Source organism: Onychomys torridus, chromosome X (assembly GCF_903995425.1).
Source record: "Onychomys torridus chromosome X, mOncTor1.1, whole genome shotgun sequence".
In the NCBI taxonomy this organism is placed as follows: Eukaryota; Metazoa; Chordata; class Mammalia; order Rodentia; family Cricetidae; genus Onychomys; species Onychomys torridus.
The window spans coordinates 51,849,792-51,874,536 of NC_050466.1; the positions used below are offsets into that span (position 1 = coordinate 51,849,792).

The 24,745-nt window shown below is 49.8% G+C and overlaps 1 protein-coding gene across 4 annotated transcripts; it reads right to left on the bottom strand.

Annotated features, from left to right (window-relative positions):
• Hcfc1 (host cell factor C1) lies at positions 1-24,714 on the bottom strand. 4 transcript variants are annotated; one of them, XM_036174139.1, is made up of 26 exons: positions 23,094-24,714; positions 17,309-17,457; positions 16,650-16,810; positions 15,653-15,861; positions 14,786-14,870; positions 14,160-14,266; positions 12,992-13,171; positions 12,552-12,911; positions 12,089-12,249; positions 10,686-10,883; positions 10,145-10,369; positions 9,881-9,985; positions 9,449-9,668; positions 9,201-9,343; positions 8,929-9,067; positions 8,482-8,702; positions 6,437-7,937; positions 6,140-6,300; positions 5,107-5,683; positions 4,466-4,789; positions 4,201-4,319; positions 3,974-4,111; positions 3,355-3,540; positions 2,387-2,687; positions 1,860-1,923; positions 1-1,691 (listed from the first exon to the last, which is right to left on the bottom strand). In XM_036174139.1, exons 1-26 carry the CDS (start codon positions 23,284-23,286, stop codon positions 1,652-1,654), a joined length of 6,267 nt encoding a protein of 2,088 aa, XP_036030032.1. In that variant the 5' UTR covers positions 23,287-24,714; the 3' UTR covers positions 1-1,651. The 4 variants fall into 4 exon arrangements, with proteins under 4 accessions (XP_036030032.1, XP_036030031.1, XP_036030034.1 ...); XM_036174138.1 differs by having other exon boundaries at positions 4,466-4,792; XM_036174141.1 differs by having other exon boundaries at positions 5,107-5,551; positions 23,094-24,711.
• Positions 24,715-24,745: the final 31 nt, after the last annotated feature.

Below are 24,745 nucleotides of genomic sequence, written 5' to 3' on the forward strand. Positions count from 1 at the left end.
TTATTTCAAAAAAAGTCTTTTAATTGTTCAAAATAGCACAAAACAACATCGCACTATGGTAATATTGAGTCACAGGATTACTCTACAATAGATGAACGGGGTAGTACTGTTCTCAGAAGAGAAATCAAAGGGTGCTTGGGAGAAGGGATAGGGAAAACAAAGGGACCAGGAGAGTGGGCTCCAACTTGACTAAACATGACGGTTTTCCACAGAGAAATATGATACAATACACTAGAGGCTCCAGGGGGTATGGGCCTGAGTGGCTGAACACATTGGCTGTCCATTTTTAAATCCTTCAGTAACTTTCTTGCAAGTATTACTGCCTAAAACTTGGGTCCCGGAGAGAAAAATCCAGAGCTTGGGAACAATGCTATGAAATTAATTACTCAGTTTGTGTCATGTACCTACCCCAGCCTCTGTGGGATACATGGCATACCCCACATACTTGGGGCTGCCTTCAAGGTGTCCATGTCCCACCTGTTCCCTGCCCCTGCTGTGTTGTTCAGGGTCAGTCCTCTGCAAGTGATGCTGATGAAGATGTAGAAGGCCAAGCCTCTACATGTTAAGTGCTAACCCACAGGGAATAAAGCTCAATGTTTCACACTGTTCCAAAAGCAGGCAGGGGCTAGCAACAGGAAATGAGATAGGCAGTGCCTACCAGGTCCTACCCAGGACACTCTCTCTCCTGCCCTAGCTGCTCTCTCAGCTTTTCCCCAGAAAGATCCTTGCCAATGATTAGCCAAGAGGGGGGAAAATGGAAGAAAAAAAATACGATACACATTCTGTACACAGCTAACAAAAAGGGATAAACCCCCACACGCTAAGGCTAAAATTACAATAAAAATGTTATACTTCATTAATTTCAACTTAAAAAATACAACAAACGCAGCAGTTGATGATGTGTCCCCCAGGCTCAAGCAAGGTGGGCCAAAGCCAGGATCACTAGGGGGCCACTCTGTGCCCAATAGGAGGATTTCACAGCCACTGCTCAGACCACCCAAGGCTCCTTTTCCCTATCTTTTTTGTAAAGAGGAAGGGAGAGGTGTTAAGTGGTAGCACAAAGGCCTCTGAGATGTGTTCTGCTTCTGGTGGGTTTGCTGGACAAGACAGATCCTACTAAGCCTGAAGGGATGGGAGGTGGCTGGAAAAACAAAACAAAAATAGAACCAGACGGACACCCAGGTTGGGGCACCTGCTGGGGAAAGCCTCTGTGGGAACTTGGGGGACACCTCTCCCCGCTCCAGCCCTTGGCTGCCTCTCAGGCCAAGGGTGATGAATTACAAACAAGTGCAGGCTTAATATGGGTGCTATCTCCTTTGTTTTTAGTTTTTATTTCTCTTCCCAAAATCTCTGAACTGTCCAGTTGTACTCAGCTCAGGGAGGTCACCAGGTGGGGAAAAGAAAGGAGCACAACTTGTGCTCATTTGTTTACCAGCCGCTCTTTCCAATCTGCTTTCTGCTTCCTCCCAACAGCAACGGTAAAGTGTGCTTTCTTTATTGTAAAAACAGAGGGAAAGGGGAGAGACTGAATGGTAGCCAGTGGCTGGTGAGGGTGAAGTGCAAAGGCTGGGTAGGCAGGGTGGGAGGGTGGGCCCTATAGGGCGTTCCTGAAGCAGAGGGGTCTGGAGGATCCAGATGCTGGCCAGCTTCCTCACTGACCATCAGCCTTAGACTTCTTTGGAGCAGATTTCCTTATGTAAGAAAGAGAGGAGGAACAGTTATAGAGGGTCCCAAGAGCATCACAAAAGCACTGACTCAGGACCCTATGTAAATATAGTTCCAAGCAGCTGATGAGAGGTGAAGGCTATTTCTACTCTAAGTACCCCCCAGAAGATTCCTGAAAGAGACCTGCTGCTTACATTTCTGGAGACGACATGGGCCTCTTGCTGGCCGGCTTGGTGCCCGAGTTGTCTTTACTGGTTTCTGAAAGGAGTGGGATAGATAGTAAGCAACCCAACAAAAGGCAGGGAACACTTGGGTTTACCCTACTTGTCATGGTCCTGATTGCCCATATCATCCTTCAGGTCTCTGATCTTTGCAGGACAGGAGTCAGAAATCCTTTTGGCTCAGGTCCTGCCCTAAATGTCCTTCCTGAGACAGATGCCTCCTAGAAGTTGGCTTCAGCTTAGGCTACCCATCTTAATGGCCCTGGGATATGCTGTTCTTGGGCCTAACAGCTTTTGCTTTCTCTAGCCCTCTAACCTTTCTTACTTTTAGACACCCCAGGGTATCTTCTGTGCACCCAAGAGCACGAGAGGCTCCTGTCTCTATAGCATCCTATACCCTTATATCCCAATCTGAAGCCCTCCTACTCTAGCTAGGTTAGGTATCTCTGCTCTCCCATGCCTTCCCTAAAAATTGCCCCAAGAAGCTTATGAATACTTACCTTGCAACCACCTCACTTGTGTAGCAGGGCCATAGCCCTTTTCATTGCGGGCAGCAATGCGGAAGATGATAGCAGGCTTGGTGGTGTAGTCAATGTGGGCATTGGAGAGGCTGGAGGACTGCACGAGGCAGGAAGGGCTAGGCCCACAGTACACTCGCATGAAGGCTAGCTGGGCTGGGGTGGAGCTCTTGGGCTCACCACCAGCCTGTGAGCTCTGGATGGCCAGGTACACAGAGTACTCGATGATCTTGCCGGAGGTCACAGACGGTGGCTCCCAGGTGAGGTGAGCACCATCTGGGCTCTAGAATCCAGGACATAAAGTCAAGCCTTGTCTTCTTCAGCCACTGTGTATTCAGCCCACCCTGCCTGTGCCCAGAGCCAGAGGGCTAGAAGTTTCTAAGAACTGCTAATTACCCGCATAAACAATCTCCTCCAACACAACAGATAATCCAGAAGTGGGTGAGATGGCTCAGCAGTATGGTAAAGGTACCTGCTGCCAAGCCTGATGACTGAGTTGATCTCCCCGACCCACATGACCTCCTTTGACCTTCACATGAGACACACACACACACACACACACACACACACACACACACATAAAAAATTAACTAAAACAATCCAGATATTTCACATCAAATTTCAAAGGACTTTAAAAGAGCCTTTTAACACCCCCAACTCATCATGTAACCTATAGCTTGTCACTTAGCTTCTTGGTGCTTCAGTTTCTGCATTTGAGAATAGGACTAACAGAACCCAGACCTCCTTGGGATTTTCAGGATTAGACAAAAGATTTATCACTGAAGAGCCTGGCACATGACCTATGGCTACTAAGGGTGAGTGTGGCTACTTTGCCCTCATCTGGTACACTCTTGGTCCAGCCACCCCCTGGCTCTGTTCATATGTACCTCCTTAGAGCAGAGATAGCAGACCAATAGGGAATAGAAAGGCAGCCCATAGAAAAGACTCACCTTGCTGATTTTAATGGCACAAGGAGCCCCTGGGAAACCAGGCAAACAGGTCTTAAAGGCTGAGATCTCACTAAAGGGCCCCCGGCCACAAGCATTGATTCCAGCAACACGAAATTTATAGGCAGTGCCTGGCTGTAGCTCCTGCTTCTTCAGCTGGTTATAGTCTGGGACCATGCCTGAGTCATCCTAGGGCAAGAGGTGGAATACCACGAAAGAAGAAAATGGCACAAGGCCCGCAGTCAAAAAGAATGCTATAGATACTAGGGGCAGTTCAGGGTTACAGTGCTTGTCTAGAATGGCCAATGTCCTAGGGGGACCATGGAACCAAGACTTCTGTTCAGTGATGGTTGTCCTTATAGCAAGGCCCTAGGGACATGGTGAGGTTAGCTTGGTGCTATCAGGAAAGAATCAAGTTTTTACTTTCTTACTCTCTGGGAAGAAGGTCTCCATCTGGCTGTCCTCCCATTTCTTAATTGTTCAAAAGTGGCACAAAGGTGGGATTCTCCTGTGAGCCCCCTTGCAAAGTTGTAAAGCTAAGTTTATTTCTATGATAGTTGTCTCACAGGCGGGGCAGGATCCACCCCACCACCCAAAGGTGCCAATTACTGGGTATACTTACATCTGACTGAACAGCATCATCTGGTGGCAGAAAATAGTGTGTCACCATTACACTGGTACCCTTAATGACCCCCACATCAAACCACTGGTTCTCCTTTTTCACAGGGGCTTTGCTGGGTGGGGGTGGCAGGTCTGGTTTCTGAAGAACAGAAATGAGATGACATCAAGTCCTTGGGGCCCAAAGGCAGTGCTGTTCCTATCCCCTGGGGCCCACTGCACTGGACTCACCACACCCAGGGACTCGATGCCATTGGCCACTTCAGTTAGGGTAGCTGCAGCCTGCATTTTTGCTGGGCTGGCTACAACAACAGGCTGGGGAGCCACAAATGTGTTGGATGGAGCCAGGCCTGGGAAGAAACAAAGTATCAGTTGGGAGAAGATCTGTGTTGAGCCAGAACCTCCTGGAACCTCCATGCCACCCTTGCCAGTGTCCATCTCCCACCAGTTCAACTCTATCAACAATTTACCCCTGCCAAAAAGCAGCCCAGCTTACTCTCAGTGGCTGTTGAGGGTAGCAAGGCCACAGTGCTAGGGACGGCACTAGCTAGCTCGTTGAGGCAGTTGCTCTCGATGGATGGGTCATTGAGACTGTCGGCCGGGGCCAGAGCCTCAGTAGGGAGGTGGTGCTGCTGCTGGGCTTGAGCTTGAGCCTCCTGGAGCTGCTGCTGCTGCTGCACCAGGGCTGCAAGCTCCTGCTGTGTCAGCACAATGGGTATGGTGGTGGCCTGACCTTCTTGACCCTCAGCTGAAAGGTGACCCAGCTCTGCTTGTGTCACTGCTGCTGCTGCTTCAGATGTATCCATGGGCTCCCCAGTGCCTGCTCCAGGACCAAAAAAAACTACTATTCAAAAGAATACTAATGTGCCTGGCCCAATAGGCAGCAATGGTGTTCCTGAGATCTTGTTTTCCTTAGCTTTTATCCTGCTCACACCTTACTATACCCTCACCACTGGGCTGTGTCTCCTTTCTTGGACCACCTGTCCTACACAGGCCTCCCTTGAGGCACACTATGTACCCTCATAGGAAGCATGTCTTCTCATCTCAAGTTGTCCCTATATAGTGCCTTAGCCCTCCCTATTAGGCTGTCACTCATCCCAAGGGGCCTATCCCTCAAAGCTCTCAGTTGATACTTACCCATGACAGCTTGCTGTGCAGCCTGGAGCACTGCCTGGATGGCCAAGGCTTGAGCTTCTTCAGTGGCTGCAGCTTGGGCAGCTGCTTCAGCAGCAGCAGTCACAGCCAGCTCCTCTGGGGTGAGCCCTGTTACCATAAGGGTGGTGGTGCCTGCCTGGGCCTCAGCCATCAGTTCTTGGGGAAGTGATAACTGGTCTACTTCAGACTGTGCAGGTGGAGGTGGCTGGACCACCACAGTGGCCACGACAGCAGAGCTGGCAGACTCCTGGACTGAAGATGGGTCCCCAGTGCTGCTCAGATCCACGGCGGCCTGGAGCTCAGGGGTCTGGGAGGCTGACAGGACCTCGGCGGACTCCCCCATCAGAGGGGTAGAGGCAGTCTGAAGGAGTTGCCGTGGTGGCAGCTGCTGGCGAGGCCCTGGTGAGACCTGGAGTTCCTCTGGGGGCTGCAGGATGTCAACAGCAGAGAAGGGCATGTCAGAAGTTTCTGTGTTGGCTATGGTCACTGTTATCGTGGCTGGGATGGGGACTTCGCAAGTCAGAGCCCCTGGGGTAGTCTCAGTCAGTGATGAGATGTTCTAGAAAGGGAGAGAAGCCCCCATCAGAGGGAGAGGGGAGGAGACGGAGGCTAGTACTAGGCAGTGGGATGAGAAACAAGATGGCCTTTATTTTTTCCTGTAGGCCTATGGTATCAACCATGACAGGGTATCAACCATGACAGGTTGGCTACCTTTAACCCCATGCTAAAAGTAGATGGGAAAGGTAGGTCAAAGAGCAGCATGAAGGATGTCAAGTTTCAACTCATGCTTAGAGAGGCTTCACTGTAGAGACAAATTATGGAAAACAGCCAAGATGGAAACCAGCATCAGAGACAAAGTACCCAGACACCAAGACTGCCCTTTTATGGTCTGGAAGAACCAAGGAGCAATGCCATGTCTGGTATAATAGCGACATATGGTGTCCATCTCTGGAACAGCACAAATAAAAGGCACAGTGGGCAAAAAGTCACAGAAGGGACTCTCTGGGAAGCTTACCGGCACAGAGGGACCTGGGACTGGTGTAGACTGTGTCACAGTGGTCACTGCACGTGGCAGTGTGGAGGACACTGTTGTGATACCACTGGCACTGGTAATGTTTGCACTGTCACCTTGGGTGCTCACCACCTCTCCCTGGTCACTGGCAGCTGGTGGAGGGTCTGTGGGTGTCAAAGGGGGGACCAGTTGACTTCCACTTGCTTTTACCACCACAGGTTTCCTAGAAATTGCCCCCTCCACTATAGCTAATATAGCCAGATTATCTGTACCCTACTATATTGTACACTTTTCACTCACCTTGGTTTGAGCTCATGTTAGAGGTGACAGTGGTAGCTGTGTGTGTGGTGCCTGTCTCATGGGTCTCGCAAGGAGGGTTGGAGCATACCCTCTGTGTTGAGAAAGAAGCCAGCAACGTGGTACCAGCCTGGGAGGTGACAGTGGGCACTGCTACCACCTCTAAGCCAGACTCCAGGGTTTCACGAGCAGGAGTAGCATCAGGAAGCAGGGCATCCACACTGACTGACATAGTGGTGCCAGTGGAAGTGGTCTGGTGTGTCTCACAGGGACGGCCGGCAGTCTGTTGTCCACCCTCAGGCTGGCCTGCACTTCCATTTGATGTGGCAGTAGTGGCTGTGTGTGTGGTTCCAGTCTCATGAGTCTCACAAGGCGGGTTGGAGCATACCCGCTGGGCACTGCCCGCATTGGAGGTAGTGGCAGTGTTGGTGGTGCCCGTCTCATGGGTCTCACATGGTGGGTTGGAGCAGACTTGGCTCACGGTAGCTGAAGGGCACAACAGTGCCTCTAGGGCTGTCATAGTCATGGTGCTGCTGGGAGAGCTTGCCTGGAAGCTCTCGTATGTAGATGTGGGGACCACCTGAGCTGCACCAAGCTCCTCAGCACCCATGATAGAGAGGGCTGTGGTTGCGGTATTGGTTGTATAAGTATGATATGTCTCCAGCTGGTGCCCTGTGGGCATGTCCTTGTTGCTAGGGCCACTTAGCCCAACTCTAACACTTGGAAGGGCTAGCTGCACAAAGGCAGGGCTGTGGCTCCCAGCCTCCAGTGCCACACTTGGTCTGAGCAGTGGGCCAGCTGGGCACGGAGCTCCGGTGGCCTGCACAGTCATGGTGGTGCTGGTCATGTTGGTCTGCTGCGTTTGGCACTGAGGCTTCATAGTACTCTGGGCTCTCTCCAATGCCCCAGGAGCCACAGTGATCCGCACTACAGTGGGGGTGCTAGAGGCATGGCGAGTGTCTCGCTGCTGCCCAGTGCCTATGCTGGACATGGCTGTAGTAGCAGTGCTGGTAGTGCCTGTCTCATGGGTCTCACAAGGAGGGTTTGAGCAGCCATGCTGCCCAGCCATGTTGGATGTGGCTGTTGTGGCAGTGTTGGTGGTGCCTGTCTCATGGGTCTCACAGGGGGGGTTTGAACAGACACGGACCACATTACCATTCTGTTGTCCCACAGCTGAGGACACAAGAGAAGCAGCTGCCTCCTGTCTGTCACAAACAAACTGCACCTGGGTAGGCTGAGGATGTCCCCCAAGGTTAGCCACAACAGTGGTGGTGGCCGTGTTGGTGGTGCCTGTTTCATGGGTTTCACAGGGTGGGTTGGAGCACACCAGTGTCACAGTGCCAGGCTGTACATCACCCTGGCCTGAGTCAGCGATGGTGACTGTTGCCGTGGGCTGCTCTGTAGTAGGTGAGGCCAAAATGGACACAGGAAGGTCATGTACAGGCTGGGCCTCAACCCCACTGGGTGCTGTGATCAGAGTAACCTGGGTAGGCTGGGAGACAGGCTGGGGGACACAGTAGAACAGAGGAGTTAGTGTCTGAACTCTGTGATTTCTCATTTGACTCTCATACTAGTCTATGCTTGTCCTTGCTGGCTGGGACCACCAACTCTGCTAACTAGCCCAGACAAATCTAAGACTCACTTGCCCCATGATCTCAAAACAATGACTTATTCAGAGACTAAGATGGAGGGGCTATGAGGCAGAGCTGGGACAGGAGAGGGGGGTTGGCCTATTTGCTGGTACAAAGGCCAGCATTAGATCTCTTACCACTTCTTGTCTAGTTTTAGAGAAAAAAAATGTCAGGAGGACAAATACTATATGCACACACAATACATTATGAGATCCTAGTGTCTGCAAACTAAATAGCTCAAATAAGATATGTCACTAAAAAGACTAAAACAGAGATCACACACACCACATGTGGAAAAACTGTCACAGCTGCACAGGGCTGCAGAACAGTACCTGGAAAGGGGTGAAAAGACAAAATGCCCCCTACTTTCATATGGGAGTGCTGCTGTATGGTGGTACATCCTTGAAACCCACTTACCTGCATTGTGATTGTGGGTGTAGTAAGCCCACCAGCAGCTGTCAGTGTGGTCTGTGCAGCTGATACTGTGATGGCAGTAGGGTTGATCACCTGGCTTGAGAGAGTGGCAATGGTGCCCAAGGTGGTAATAGGTGTGGCCAGGGAGGCACTGGTGCTATGGGCCCCAGCTCCTGCAAGGCTAGTAGAGACAGTGCCTGTCACTGTGCCTAGGGTTGTGACACCTAACAGGAGGAAGAGGCAGAGGTAGAATGAAGCTTATTGCTACCACTTTCTATATAGCAGCATGTCTCTGGAAAGGGCTGGGGAATGGGAGCTTTGCCACCAAAGACAGAAGGCTCTGGAGAGAGCACCTGTCATCCTCCCCCAGCCAGACTAGAGGTTATGTCCAGAAGAAGACTAGAGGGAGAGCCCAGTCACTGCCAAGGACCTGGCCTGTGGGCTACACACCTGTGGTGCCCTTCACAACCAATGTGGTGACAGCTGGCTTGACAGCGGAGACGGTGACAGGGGTGACCAGGCGAACGCCGCCCATGGGCACAGTGCGGAGGATGGTGCCTGGCTGTCCAGGGGCCCCCTTTAGCACCACCTGGAATACCAGAGCAAAGTGCCACCAATGTCACTTTCAGGCTGACTGGACTATGATGCCCCTCTCAGGCCTGTTAGGAGGACGCATGTGGTCTGCACTAGACTGAGGTGAAAAGGAGCCACTTGTGCCTCACCTGGGTCACTCCTTGCTGTCCGTGGCCAGTAGCAATCTTGGGGACAGCAGTGATGATTTTGGCAGGTGCTCCTGTTCCAGAAGTCATCACCTTGGTGGTGATAATTGTGATGGGGGACTTAATGCCAGGACTGCTGGTAACACCTGCATTGGGGGAGGGTCCAGAGAAAATAAGCTCTGTGGAAAGCACCCAATCTTCTTCCTGAATTACACTCATCAGCATGGGCCTTTTGAAAGCTGTACGTTTACCTGTGGCGCCTGCCTGGGTGATAATGGCTGACATGGGAATGGTCTTGATAATGGTAGTCGTGCCAGGTTTGGTGGTGCTGGGAGAGACACTACTGATGCCCAGGATCGTAGGCTTGGTCCCTGCTCCACTAGCCTGTGTGGTGGTGATGATGGTTGTGGGCTTGCCATCTGCTGATGTTACCAGCTTCAGGATAGTCCCCGCAGGCAGAGGCCCTTTGGTCTGAAAGGGAAAAGCTGTGAATGAACAGGGACTACTGCCAAAAAGGAACAGTAAGTGTAGCTACTCTAACTCAGAATATTCTGATTACTGTGGGTGCTATGGTATCAGCAGGCCTTTGAGCTACTTGTGCTCATGGGACCTTCTGTCCTTATTTCTCAGTGCCCATTCATCCCTGTAGGCCCTGGACTTCTGGGGAGACAGTGAGAGCTCACCTGGATGATCTGAGTCACAGGGCCTGTAGAGGCTTGGCCTGTGACTGCTGAAGTCTGAACTGGTTTGGTCTGGACCACTGACATCACTTTTCCCAGATTGGAAATCTAAAAAGGAAAGAATGGAGCAGGCAGTGATCTGGAACCAAACAAGAGCATGGCCTAGGCTAGGACTCTACTGGACTTAGCCCATGACAGTAAGTCACCAGTAGCATTCACCATAGCCTGGCAGCTGTCACACACAGCCAGATGGTGCCTGTCACTCACCAGAGCACTGCCTCCTGGGACAGAGATGGGGCTCTTCACTAGGGTGATGGTTTTGGTGACTCCGCCTACTACTGTGGTCACCACCTGGGCTTGCTGGGCCACTGTCACAGTGCCTGATTTGTGTACTGTGATGATAGGGCGGGTAGACGTGTTGGCAGCAGAGGACACAGATGTACCCACTTGGGCAGCTGCAGTCTTTAGCATGCGAGTGGCTGGGTTGCTCACCTGGAGAAGCAGAGATAAATGATGAGAATAGTGGCAACATAATGGCTATATCTCTAATGACCACCTGTCCACCTAACTTGGTTGGCTGAGCAGCAAAAGAGCAGCCTGAACTCCCCACAGGTCTAACCAAAAGCTGTACACGATTAAAGTAACTGCATATTCCATAGCCCGTGCCAGTATCAATTATAAACCAACGGCCTGAAGGGTTGGTCCAAAGCCTGGAACATATGGCCACTGCTTGTTCGAACATAGTGACCAGAAGTCACCAGCCCCAAGGCTACAGGCTCAGAACCAGACCCAGAAGATAAATGCTCACCATGACAGGGGAGGAGGCCACCTTCACAGTGGCTGGAAGAGTGGTTGTGCCAGGTGTCACAGCCACTGTCTTGACAATGGTGGTGCCTGCTGGGACACTCAGCACTGTGGGTGCTGAGGAAGGAGGGATTTTCTGTGTGGCAGCGGCAGCAGCAGCCAATGCAGCCATTCCACTCATCTGTGGGTTGCTGCCAATCACCTGTGGTAGGCACAAAGCATGTGAGCTACAATGGTTTTATCTGTTACCTGCCTCTCAACTCCATGACCCTTTCAGAATCTGTGGGGGAGAGGGGCCTCAGTAGCATCCCTTGGTTTTTCCTAATGTTGGATCCTCTCTCCTAGTACAAACAAGTAGGCAGGTGCTTACCAAGTGCCTTTCTTTTTTTTTGAGAAAGGGTCTCATTGTAGCTCAGACTGTTCTCAAACTCATGAAGATGACCTTCAACTTCTGATCTTGCTTCCACCTCTCAAATGTTGGGAGTACTGACATGTAATACCACACACTTGGCTTATGCAGTGTGATGAACTAAATCTAGAGCTTCCTGCATGCTAGGCAAGCACTCCACCAATTGAGCTACACCCTTACAGCCCCAGAGAAAATTTGAGACCCTGATTCAAAGATAAGAGTGTAGTCAGTCGTTGAAAGAAAAAGACCACAGCCAAAACTGTAGATGTATCTCAGTATAAGAACACATGCTTAGCACATAGGCAGTAATGAGTTTCACATACAACACCCATCAATACTACCACTGCCGCTGCTGGGTGATGGTTCATATGCTTATAACTCCAACACTTGGAAGGCTAAAGCACGATAATCTAAGTGGTAGATAGCCTGGGCTACAGAATTACTCTGTCAAAACCAAAAATGAAACAAACAACCCTTGAGTTAGATACAGCTCATTCTTTTTTCTTTTTGGTTTTTCGAGACAGGGTTTCTCTGTAGCTTTGGAGGCTGTCCTGGACTAGCTCTGTAGGCCAGGCTGGCCTTGAACTCACAGAGATCCACCTGCCTCTGCTTCCCGAGTGCTGGGATTACAAGCGTGCGCCACCACCACCTGGCCAATACAGTTCATTCTTATAGGCCTGGGTCAAACCCAGCTAACCAGATTTTCCCCTTGGCCTTCCAAATCAGGAAGTTCACACTGAAAATGACCCCAAGGAATACATGGAGCATTAGGCCCCCTTGAGGCATTATTTTCAATGCATTCTTTCAACTAAGTTACATCCCAGAGCAGTTATATATTTTTTAAAGATCACACAAGAACTCTGTTTAGGGGTTGGGGATTAGCTCAGTGGTAGAGCACTTGCCTAGCTGGGTTCGGTCCTCAGCTCTGGGGAAAAAAAAAAAAAAAGAACCCTGTTTATGCTACTGGGTTACTACAAACCACACTAACAGATCCTCACCGTCCCCTGGGCACTCTGTGTGGGTACAACCATTCGCACACTAGCAGGCAGGGAGGTCACAGTGACAGGGGCTTTTCCAGACTGGCTGGCAGGTCTCATGGTGACCAGTGGGGTTCCTGTTGTAGCCTGAGGACCAGTCACTTTGAGAACAGCAGGAACACCTGATAAGAAAAGAAGGTTGATCATTAGGAGGTCCTCCTCTTCCACAGTTATCCTGCCACGCTGCTGCCAAGTTTAAGACAGACTTGAGCTACTCCTTGACCTGCCTATTCTTTATGTGTGGTTCTTCTATGTCCTCAACACAGTCTCTGCCAGCAAGAGAGCACACTCTTATCCTCTAATCCTCAACAAGCCTGAAGCTAAAAAAATCTACCAATCAGCAAAACAGCAGCTACGATTTAAGAAATGATTTGTCTCCAGTGACTAGGCCCTACTCCAAATGCCTTTAGCCATTGTGGCTTACCTTGAGTCCTGGCTGCGGTGGGCACAGAAATGGAGCTGCCTGGCACTGTCGGCAAGACCTGGATGGTGGTGGTGCTTGGGGGTGCAGTGGCAGCCTGGGGCACAAGTGTGATGCCTACTTGGGTCAGTGGCTGTACAGCAGGTGCAGCTGCTGCAGGCGCAGGGCTCTTGGGAGGGTTGGCAGGCACAGATGGGACTGGATTGGGAGTAGGGGAGGTAGCCGTAGCAGCCGTGGCAGGAATGTCATATTTCTGGAGCTGCAGAAGGTAACTGTCGGCTGTTGCCACTGCACCCCAGCTAACCTCCAGTGAATTGGTGTTGGCTCGTACTAGTTGTACTCGGGCTGGGGGTGGTGGCTTTTCTGTAATACAACAATACAACTGTTAAGATAGGGAGTGGAGAGGCTTCAGCATGTGGGACTAGCAGTGGCCTAGCACTTACCTGTCTCCAGATACCACAGGTCCTTGCAGCAGACCTGGTTGTTCCAGGCCTTGCGGTAGCCATCACGGCCACTCCAAATATACAAGCGAGTATTGATGGCAACAGCACAGTGACCGGCTCGAGCTCGAGGAATGTTGTCTTCCAGTGTATCCATCAGGATGGTTTCCCAGGCCATGGTATCTAGAGGTACACAAGTGTTGGAGGTCACACAAGACAAAAACAAACAAACAAATACCCCCCCAAACCCCCATACAAATGCCCCCACCCTAATTCCCAAGTTTTTCTCTATTCTTTCATTGTTGGGGTTGGTAAAGTTATTGGAGTACCAAATTAAAAGTAAACAAAAATAAGGCAAAAACAACATAAAAATTATGGTGGGAAAATTAGGAGGCAGAGGCAGATGGATCTCTGAGTTCAAGGCCAGCCTAGTCTACAGAGTGAGTCCCAAGACAGCCAGGGCTACACAGAGAAACCCTATATTGAGAGAAGAAAAAAAAAAAGGAAGGAAGGAAAAAAATTAAGCCATAAACTTGGAAAGCATTTGGAACATATAGCCAAAGTTAACTCCTTGCACATAAAGTAATACAATCCTAAGAGAAACAATATATGGAACAATGAAGTAAAGATCTTAAGAAAATGCATGCATCTTCAGTCAAAATAAGAGCAACTCAAAATTTTTGTTTTTGATATGGGAGTTTCACTATGAAGACCTGACTAGTCTCAAACTCAAGAGATCCACCTGCCTCTGCCTCATGAGTGCTAGGATTAAAGTCCTATGCCATAGTAAAAAAAATGTGATATTCATTGTGCAGGGATATGAAATGATCTCCAAGATATAGTAAGGGAAAAGGGCCACTTGGCCCTGTGCATGACAGGCTAATGTCCTAGAGCTACTGCCTGTATAGAAGAGTCCCTGAAATGGGGTACAAGAATTACATATCCTCTTTACTGTATGTGCTTTTGCACTTGTGGATGCCAGGCACATATGAAGAACCTATCCAAACTAAATGGAGTGCTGCCTGAGAGTTCTCTACCTATCAGATACTTCTGGTGAATTCTAGAAAGATCCATGAACCCCAGGTTTGCTCCTGTATACCATAAAAATCTCCCAGGACTACTCCCACACCACCCCACACCACCCCTGGCTACTCTAAGCCAGAGGCCATACCCAGGTTGAGACAAGCCAGCGTGTTGGTACACTTCCACTCCTTCTCGTGTGTGGCCACTTTGACATCATCCATGACAAGAGGCACCCAGCCACCAAATACATACATTCTGGGAGGGTGAAGGAAAAGCAAGAGAGGATTGAAGAGGAAGTACCAAGCTAGAGGCTACCTCTTTTACCCAGAAAGTTCTGAATATGCTCAGTTCTCTAGAAGGCCCCAGGAGTCCCTGAAGATTCATGAAGCAGTTTAATATTACACTTCCTACTTGATGGTTCAACTCTTACAAAGAACTGTCATTTATATGGCAGGAGAGTATTGTTTGGCTTATCTAAGGTGTACCTGAATCTCTATGGACCCTAGACCTTGGCATTCACAAACAATGCTGTTTGTGTGAGGAAGTACAGCAGTCTTACTGGCCAAGAAAGGGTCTCAGGTTGAGTTACATGCAGTCCTTTCCACCCTAAATCTGCCTTTTCTATGTTATAACAAGGTGGGTATGGGCACCTGAATGCCAGGTCTGCCAGAAAGAAGTCTCCTTGGGATTGAGGGACAGTTGACAAAACTGACTTGAGAACTCTTCAGGAGTCAGGGGCAGCTCAGGTCAGGGAAGAAAAGAACAGATACTTACTTGTTTCCTATGGTGGTTGCAGAATGGAGGCTTCGAGGAAGGGGTGCCACCCCACTAAGGCTCGGTTTATTCCATGTCAGTGTCTCTGTAGAGATGGAGAGAAAGGGATTACTTATGCTGGATCAAACACCATAGTTCAGGACTTGGGCCAAATGGAGCCTAAACCAATGTAAGAATTGCATTCCTGTTGCCCTAAATCCCTCAGCAGGCCCTCCAATTTATTGCCCTAACAGATAGGTTTCAGCATTTCTAAAGCTATTTGTACGATCTGGACAAGGTTTCTTCCCAAATGTACTGGGCACCTGCTATAAGGCAGTAGAGCTCTCAGGGATGACACAGGGCTGTCAAGCTCACCCCAGCTTCTCTTTTACACTTCTACTCCCTGTAGAACACATTTACCCTCCCATGCCATCTTAGCACTAGATAGACCACACTTTAGGAAACACTGCTACTAAAGTTTTGCTTATGTTCAAATATTTGGGTGCTCTGATCCATGGGGCAATATAACCAAGATCTACCCCCACCCAATCCATCACCCACTTTATAGACAAAGTAAAAGGTATAATTAATTGGTCTATGGGTAACCAATTTTACTGTGTTAGACATATCAGAATACACCAATCTACAAATAGACCGTCCACTGAAGAGTTAGTAGGGACTCTGCCCAAATTGAGAGAATTCTATTCTAAAAAGATTGTATTCTCTCCCTATTCTCCAGACAAGCCCAACTGAGCCTTACTGTTTCCTATCCACTGACAAGGTCAAGAAGGACACTAGCTCCCCACAAGCCCCACCTGATCACTCAAGGCCAGCTACCCAGAAAACTAGCTTTGTTCTGAAGCTACTGGAACAGTAGCAGCTTTTTACCGATGTCTAGGGTCCAAAGGTCCCCTAGCCTGCAGCCACTCATCCCTCCATAGATCACCAGCTTGGATTTCTTGTTATCTTTTTCAGTGTAGACCACAGCAGTATGTGACTCCCGAGGTGGAGGCAGAACTCCGTAAGTGATGGGGATGTCCCAAGCTACCACTCCAGAGCCTGGCCGTAGTTCGAGGATATATAAGTCATTCAGGTACCTGAGGAAGATAATTTATAGCAAGCCTTGAGCATATGCACCACAGGCTCTACCAGGTATCTCAGTAAGCAGTAGATTCATTTGAACGTAAGAGCAAAGGCCAGGACCAGGCATGGTGGTAGTGCATGCCTTTAATCCCAACACTTGGGAGGCTGAGGTAGGTGGAACTCTGTTGAGTTTGAGGCCAGTCTGGTTTACAAAGTAAGTTCCAGAACAGCCAGAGCTGTTATACAGAGAAACCCTGTCTTGAAAAACAAAACAAAACAAATGGAGCAAAGACCATAGAACCTTTGTTCCTAAAGAGGGGACTGACTGCCTGAAGCTTACCAGGTGAGTACAATTGGAGCAATGGAAGGGGTGTATGTGTGAAGCTATGATGGCAGCCTTAAATTCAGACTCAGTGGCAGGTCCCTTCAGGATGTACACAATGTCAGATATTATACCTGGGCCTCTCTAGAGCAAGAGGATGTCAAGCTTTGAACTACCTCCAGAGAGTAAAGCCTTAGAAAATGTCCATACAGGAAATGTATAAGCAGCATAAGCTGCAAAGGAAGCAACCAGGTCTAATTTTGGTCTGAAGGACCAGTCCAAGGTAAAGCAGGCTTCTACCTCTTGCCCAGCTTTCTCCTACAAGACCTACCCAGGGGTTCATCAGATTCAATGCTGGGAACTTCTTGAAAGGGCACTGAATGCATTCTCTCATTGACAACCCAGCAAAGGAGAGAAACATGGCTCTGTACCTGTAGACCTACCCTGGTGGTGTTCTCCAGAAAAAGGACAAAGTCTCACCTCGGAATGTTGTTCTTGGGGTCCTCACTATCATTGGCCAGACCCCCAAATAGGTAGCATTTGTTGCCCACAAGAGAGAAGCTGTGTCCAAGCCGAGGACATGGAGGAGGTCCATTTTTAGGCGTCTTTGCTTTCAGTCTCTTCCATTCCCAGCGACTGGCCTGCAAAATCAAGACTTAAGAGAATGACTCCCGCCGGGCGGTGGTGGCACACGCCTATAATCCCATCACCCGGGAGGCAGAGGCAGGTGGATCTCTCTGTGCGTTCGAGGCCAGCCTGGTCTACAAAGCGAGTCCCAGGACAGCCTCCAAAGCTACAGAGAAACCCTGTCTCGAAAAAACAAATAAACAAACAAACAAAAAAGAATGACTCCCAAGATGAGAAGGCCACTGGTAGGGGGCCTAGGGCAATTTGTGGCATAAGGAGAAGGTGGTCTTGAGTGAGGGAACATATTGCTGGAACATGCAAGTCCTAAGAAATTAGTCCTGTTCTCTCCCCTGATACCGTTCAAGATGAGAACAGTTTGGCAAACTCTTAACTGATCCCTTCTACTGCCTCTCCTTTCTTAACCCTCAAACACTATAAGGAACACTATGGAGAGTCCCATGATGCCTGAGGCAGTGTATTAACCCAGGCCCAAAGGGGCTCTATGTTATTACCTGGAGTTCATAGAGGTCGTTGCTGTATTTTCCATATTCTACCATCCCACCAAACACCAGTAGGCGAGTACCATCACACACAAAGCCATAGGCTGCACACCCTGGAGGGATATCCCCTCTCACAGCTGGGATAAACCACTGGTTGGTCGCTGAAGAACAAAAGAAAACAGTAGTCAAAACATCCAGCTTTCTAGAACCTGAGCCCCTCCCCACTTCTTCTTATTCTTTAAGTCTTGTACTCTCCAACTCCTAGTCTTCAAATGTAACTAAGAGGAGAGGCTAAGCCGGAATACTGTCCCTTAAGAACACCATCACCCCAAATCTCTAGTTACTCTAGCCAAGCCATCTGCAGAGCCCTGGCTTTCAAACTGCTGCATCACTGTATGCTTCTCATCAAGGTCACCTGAGAAGACAGTTAAGTCACCAACCAAGATAATTCATCAGCCTCTGGGAATCTAGTAGTCGTTGACTTCCTTACCCTACTGCTCACATGATTATCACAAACTTCTATACCCCAAATGCCCTCTAGGGGTATATGTTCTCCTCTTCGGAGCCCATAGCTGCAGTTGTAGGTGGTTCTAGAAACATCAAATGTTATGGGCTGATACCTTCCCTCCATGTAGGCAGTTAATAGGGAACAGAAGCCATAGCTTACTGGCTCAGAAGAACATGAGGCAAGAATCAGTCTCTGCTGACCTCCCAGGCCTAGCTATCTCTGCTTCGACTTCCCTATTGGCTTGTCTCCTAAGTGATGGGCCACAGGCTTCATGGCAGTGCCCCACCCCCCATGCCCACATAAGTCCAGAATATTCTCAAGCCTGAGGTGGCAACTGCTGTAGAGCTTCTGTGACAGAAACTTCTCAGGAGCCCCTCATACTTCTAGAGGGGGTGAGGTGGGGAAGTCACCAAGAAAGGGCACCTCCTTGTTCCCTTAGGACAATACAAGATGATGGTTAAACCTTCAGCTGGGACAGAGCCTTTCCTAGCTTGCCTGGCAGTTTGCTCTTTCACCTAGGCTCCTGTGTCCTTCACATCAGCAGTGGCAAGGGTTCTGGGAATGTTACAGGCAAGTAAGTATGTTTTTCTGCCATTTCATATATTTAAAGGATAAGCCACTTTCTCTCAAAAATCTCCAAGACTGGGGCCCAGAGGCAGACATGCCACATGTACATGTCAGTCAGGTGAGATCTGAGAGGGCTGTAGCTGCTATAGGGAAGTCAAAGAGTCAAGACCAGTCTCCCTCCTGAGAGCTGATGAGAGGCCAGGTTATGTTTTGGAAGAGGTGACACAAGAGGCATTTGTTGACCAGTCTAGGCTGTTCATCTGCTTCTTAGCCATATTGTTCACAGAGGGAGGCAGGCATACTCTATAGATGTTTGATTTGGAGACCAATGTACTGAGAAAAAAAGGGAAAATGCTTGTTTTGCTCACCCCACCTTTATTCAGATGCATTTGGGAAAAAGCCACCCCCCATTTATAAATTCCTGTCTTCTCAATTCTAAGACCCTATAAACAACAACTGCACCCTGCCTTGCCTTAGGTAGGGAAGTCTTCCCAGGTGTCCCCAGCACAGATATTGGACTCCTCAGTGGTTTAGATGAGTCACTGAAATAGGTTGCCTAGCCCCCATTCTCTCTGCCATTTTCCTACTGGAGTGATGAACCACTTGGGCACATGCATTCATGTGTCCACACACCCAAATGTTGGCTCTTGACCTCATTTCTCATTCCTAGTGCAAACACGAACCAAGAAATGTAGGAGTTTTCAATAACGAGGCAAATCAACCTTACACAAGTTGAGTGAGATGGTATTAAACAATCCGTGGAAGGAGTTTTTCATCCAAGTTACAAAGGTAAAGCCAACAGGAACCTCTGAGGAAGAACCAATCCAGTTCTCAGTTAAAGAAAAGAGCCCAGAGCATGCCTGTAATTCCAGCACTTCAAAGATGGAAGTAGAAGGATCAGTCAGGTTAGCCTGGGATCTTGTTTCAAAACAAAAACAGACACAAAAGACTCCGGAGCCCAGGAAAGGAAACTCACCTGAAGTCAGAGTAAAATTCAACAGGGACATGAATCTGATTCAGTGTCTGTCTCATGTATGGGCAGTCTCTCATTTAGCTGAGAACCCTTGTGTTAAAGGCATATAGGTAGTAAGGCATTAGACAAGGCTTAGGTGAAAGCTAAATGGCAAATAGGATTGACCTACAGCTTTCCCATCATGCTGATTCACTGACCCAGCTGGCCAGGCAGATGTTAGCTAGGATGTTCCTGGCCTCCCAGATCACCAGCTTCTCCCATGAGACCTAAGAGGTACTAATTTGGTTCTAGAATGTTTCTTCTGGCAAGGCAGAAGCCCTTCCCAATTCCCACCAGGAGTATGTCAGGGAGTAAAGTTCCTGGTATGAAGATTAACATCGCCTCTCCTTATCTCTTCTATGGATCCCTGTTTTAGTGTGCAAATATGTGAATTCCTCTCTCCACCTTACAAATCTAACAGCTGTTCTCCCTTGCCCTCAAACACCCAGTGGGGTATCATGTAACCCAATCCCTGGGTCCCTCATTCTTGATATGCCCTGGCATGTCCCTGGCTATTTCCTAATCAGAAAAAATAACAGGCCAATCAGGAAGTGAGCCTGCTAAGAAGTAAAGAGGGCCTGAAAAAGATGGGAGAACAGAAATGATACCCATCTGACTTAGTAAAATTTAGGTATAGGGACAGAGGAAAAGGGATGATGTGTTTCTAAGATGATGGTTTTCAGCCTATGAACTGAATTAAGAAATAAGTGGTACAGCCGGGTAGTGGTGGCGCACATGTTTAATCCCAGCACTCAGGAGGCAGAAGCAGCTTTATCTCTGTAAGTTCCAGGCCAGCCTGGTCTATAGAGCAAGTCACAGGACAGCTAGAAACCTTGTCTTAAAAAAGGTTCACACTCTGGCCCACTTCTACCACTAGCTAGCTAGTGCAGTGCCCCTGGATTTGTCACTTCCCCTCTTGGATTCCAATTTCCTTATGTGTAGAAGTCCCTTTAAATATTTTCTGCCACCAACTCTAAGTCTATTGTAGGACTGGAGATGTGGCTCAGTGGTATAGCACTTGCTCAAGGCAATGTTCCACACCCAACCCTGGGGGTTGGGGAGAAGGTTGGTGACACCCAATATCCACTGAGGCAAGAGCAGCCTGGGAGAGGGAACAATCATGCACACCCAGCTTCAGCACAACACAATCCACCCCAGACTCTAGATCCTTGAGCTTGAGGCCTCTTGAGTAATCTGAATTGCCTCACGGAAATAAAATTCATCCATGGACAATCGCAACCATAAGACCTATCAAAAGACAGTAAAGGGTCTCTCAGCCTGTGGTGACTGCCACTAAATGGGGAAACGCATGCATGTGTGCACTCTCTAGAACACACAAACCCTATTATTCCACTGGATAACCCCTGGGTCAATTATACTCCATCCCCTGCAAACTGAAGAGTTGAACAAGACAGCTAAGTATACATACACCATGGAAAAGAGAAATGTTTCCTGATCAGCCTACTCTATAAAGGGGTAAAGACCAATCCCACAAAAGCAAAGGGATACAGGCAGAGGCATGAACACATTATGAACTTAGACCCCCTTGGAAACAAAACCACGGCAAGAGGCAGCTGTTGAGAAGGATGAGCAGCCAGGGAAGCATCAGGACTGCTAGAACTTGGGAGCTTGCCAAATACATGACACACCCAGAGCCCATCAAAACAAGGGGTACACCTTTTAAGGTGAATAGGGTAGTGGAGTTAACTAGTTGCTTTCTCAAGTCACCTAAAAATGATCAGGACAATTTGAAAACTGTTACTCTTGGAGGATTCCAGGCCTTTGCTGTAAGCTGACTTTTTAGAAGGCTAGTTACCTCCTAACACCCAACCTCTTTACAAAATGGTAACAAATTAATACCAAAGTAGTCAATTGGTTTCAATAAACTAATGAATACATAGAGATCCCAGGAAGCCATGACAGAGGACCACAATGGACTTTGGTGCTGACTGTAATTAGGACCCTGCCCTACTTTCTAAAATTGTATTTTCCTGCTAGAAAGTCTGCTCCAGGCCTTAGTAGAAGAAAGGCATTCCAGGGTAGGGAGAAGGTGCTGCTGCTCCTGTAGAGGACATCTCTAAAAACAGCTCCACAAGTTGCATCTCTGCCCTTGTCCTTACCTTACTGGGCTAATTCTTGCTACCACAGCTGTCTGGGCTGGCACAAGCATCACCAATCCCCCCCTTCTGAGGGGGCCCTGAGAAAAGCCCTGCTCCCTAGAGGCAACAGGTGTGGAGAGACAAGGAACATCATGCACAACCCACCCATCAACGTGGAAGGGGGAATAATTCAGAGTGCTGAGGCAGGCCTGCACACTCAGCCTGGTGGGGGAGGTGCTGGGGAGCTGCCAGAAGAGTCTGGCTTCAACCCCCACTCCATGAACTACCCCAGACCATGATCTCCTGCCTGCTTCCTACCTTATCAGGCAAGGAGGCAAGGGGGTGGGGTGGGTTGTCAATAGAATGGCCTTGCTGCACACTTGGTCCCACCCTCACATGAAGAGAAGGTGCCTGGGATGGCAGGGGCCCAGAAAAGATGAAGGTATATGGAAGAGGCTAAGGATCTGTCTGACAAGGGAGGAAGCATTGCAGGCTGCACCTCCTGCAAAAGAGGGAGGCTTCCAGTCTACCACAGGCAAGGGGGCTGGCTGTCTGGCTACACTAGTATTCCAGGCTCTCACCTAGACACAACTGGCACATATTTCCGGCCTTAGCAAGTCCCAGTACTCCCCCTTAAGGCAAGGCAAAGGTCCTAGAGGCTTTTGGGCAGTCAACCGGCAACTCAGGACAATCCCCTGTACTAGATGTGCAGAAAGTGCTACCACAAGGGAAGGATTCGACAAAGCTTTCTGCCCTAGAGGCAGAGCAAGGGAACCAAGCAAGGAACAACATGTGGCTTCCATAAGGGAGGGGGCAGAGGCCAGCCTGCAGATCAGCCATACCTGTAGACAGAGGCTCCTCCCAATTTGCAAAGGTTTTGGGGAGGGAGGCACTAGAAGGGACTGGTTAACCCCTTCAACCTCACAGGAAAAGAGGCACTGAGCTCTCTGGCCTGCTATGGCGGAGGGGGGGGTGTTGAAAAAAAGAAACAATTTGAAGGAACACACACACACACACACACACACCCACAACTCGTACAAGTAAATACCTCCAACTGTGTGGGAGGGGGTGAGGGGGAGAGACCATAGAGATCCTGCCATCGGCACTTGCCACAGGGTCGCATTAAAGTGTTAAAAGTCTGCCCTTTAAGGGTGTTTTCTTCTTTCTGGGTGCATAGAATGGATCTGTGATCTAGAAATTGTCTTTTCTCCTGAACGGGCATGGGCGCTGGAGATGAGGATGAGCACAGGATGGGGGATGATTCCGCCTGCGCCAAAAGAACACATCCGCTGCCGCGCCAGCCCCAGCCCGCCGGGTAACGGTGTACGTCTGAAGTCACCATCGCAGGCGACATCCCCTCCCCCTCACAAGTCAGGCTAGAGGGTTTCTCTAAGTACCAAATGCAACCTTTAAACAGAGGAGAGTCCGGGGGTGTAGAACGGGGGTTGAAAAACCAGGGAAAAAGCAAAGATGGCAAACAGAGCAAGGAAAGAGGAAAGGACACCAGGGGAGTAAGAGAGAGAGATGGAAAGGGGAGGAGATTGTGAAGAGTGAAGGAAAGTGAGAGGAGATGAAGAGAAGGCTTTGAGAACCCAGCGGGCTTACACTCACCAGTGTTGTACACGTGTAGTTCGTCCACTATCCCTTCGTTGCCGCCGCCAAACACCACTATGAGCTCCTTGATAGCCACGGCACGGTGGCCGTGGCGGGGTCGGGGCACGGGACCCGACCAACCCACCACTCGCTTCCAGCGGGGCTGCAGAAGCACCGCCGGCAAGTTGGCAGGGGACACAGCCGAAGCCATAGTTCCGGTTAAGGATGCAGTGGGAAGAAGTCACTGAGCGGGAGGGAGACCCTTAATTCTTCACACACCCCCTTTCGTCTAGGGCAGCTCTCACTGAGAAGCGGCTCCTTACACAGCAGTGGACGACTCCATGGAGGCCGCCATCTTAACTATCCTCCTTCCCTTTGGCTCTTCCCCCCTTCTCACTCGGCTCGTCTCCTTTAAAGGTTCTCAAAACTGTAGAGCACTTACTCCCGAGAAGCTGCAGTCCACTGAGCGCTGCCGCTCTAACTATTTGCCCGGGTGCTCCCGCTTAGAACCTCGGGCAGGAGGCTCTGGGAGCCGCCATCTTGAGACGCCTCTCTCTCCTCCCTTCCTCAGTCGTAGCCCTCCCCCGCCGGAAATGGCAGAGCCCCGGCCCGGTTCCCACACCCCCCAGTCCTCAGCACTGGCTGGCTTCCGGGGCGGGTGGAAAAGAGCCACAAATGCCGCGGTTGTCTCAACCCCGTCGGCAGTCAGACCACAATTGTGGAAGCCGCCATCTTGAGACTGTCCAGCTTCACCGCCCAGCACTTAGTACAGCTGCCGATCTCAGGACAACCCCAACGTTCCTTAAAAAGGCGCGTCAGAAGCTGGCAAAACAGGCTCGAACTGTTGGGGGCCCCGCGCCGTACGGCTCGTGAGGTTTCGCACCTCTCCCTTGAGTCCGCCTCTGCTGTTCAGGCTGTGCCTGCCGCTCTGGGAGCCGCCATCTTGAGACTAGCTTCCCCTTCCCCCCTACTCTCTTCTTCCTGGACAGTTCTTCCACAGCAAACCAAAAGCAAGGCAGCGTCCAGTCCTCGCTTCCTTTCTTATGACTTTCCCACAGGAGCTGCTTTCGAGCAGGAGTTAGGCCCTGAAGTGACAACTGTACGGCAGAAGAAGCGGTAACGGCAGGGCGCTCATGCCTCCTCCCTGGGAGCCGCCATCTTGTGTGAAGAAGTAACAACTAAACATGGCGGCAGTCGGGCGAGGGGGCGGAGTCAGGAGACGTCACCGCTCCACCGCTCTCGCACGTCTTCATCTCTGGGCCCAAGCCTCTTAAAAGACCAAGGCTCATAAAGAATTAGAGCATCTTAAAAGTGCAATGTGCTGTCTTGGTTGTGGGCGAGTTGGCGCTGCTGCACAGTAGTCTAGAGAAAGAGCAGAAATCGGGTCAGGTGCAGTAGCGCCCCGCCCTGCGTCCCCCCTTAGCTCTCCTCCACGCCTCCTCCCTGGGAGCCGCCATCTTGCCACTTCCCCACGCCGGCTGTCTGTAGGCGTCAATAGTGACTTTCAGCACAAAACAAAGATGGCCGCAGCATGTGGGAATGCCCGGATGAAAATGTAACTCCCCTAGATTCGCTTAGCCACGCCCCCCTGGGAAACGGTCTCCCGGGTCGCTGAAGGGACTGAAACCAGAGAAATAGCCTTAAACTAACTGTGGGCATAGAGCACATGG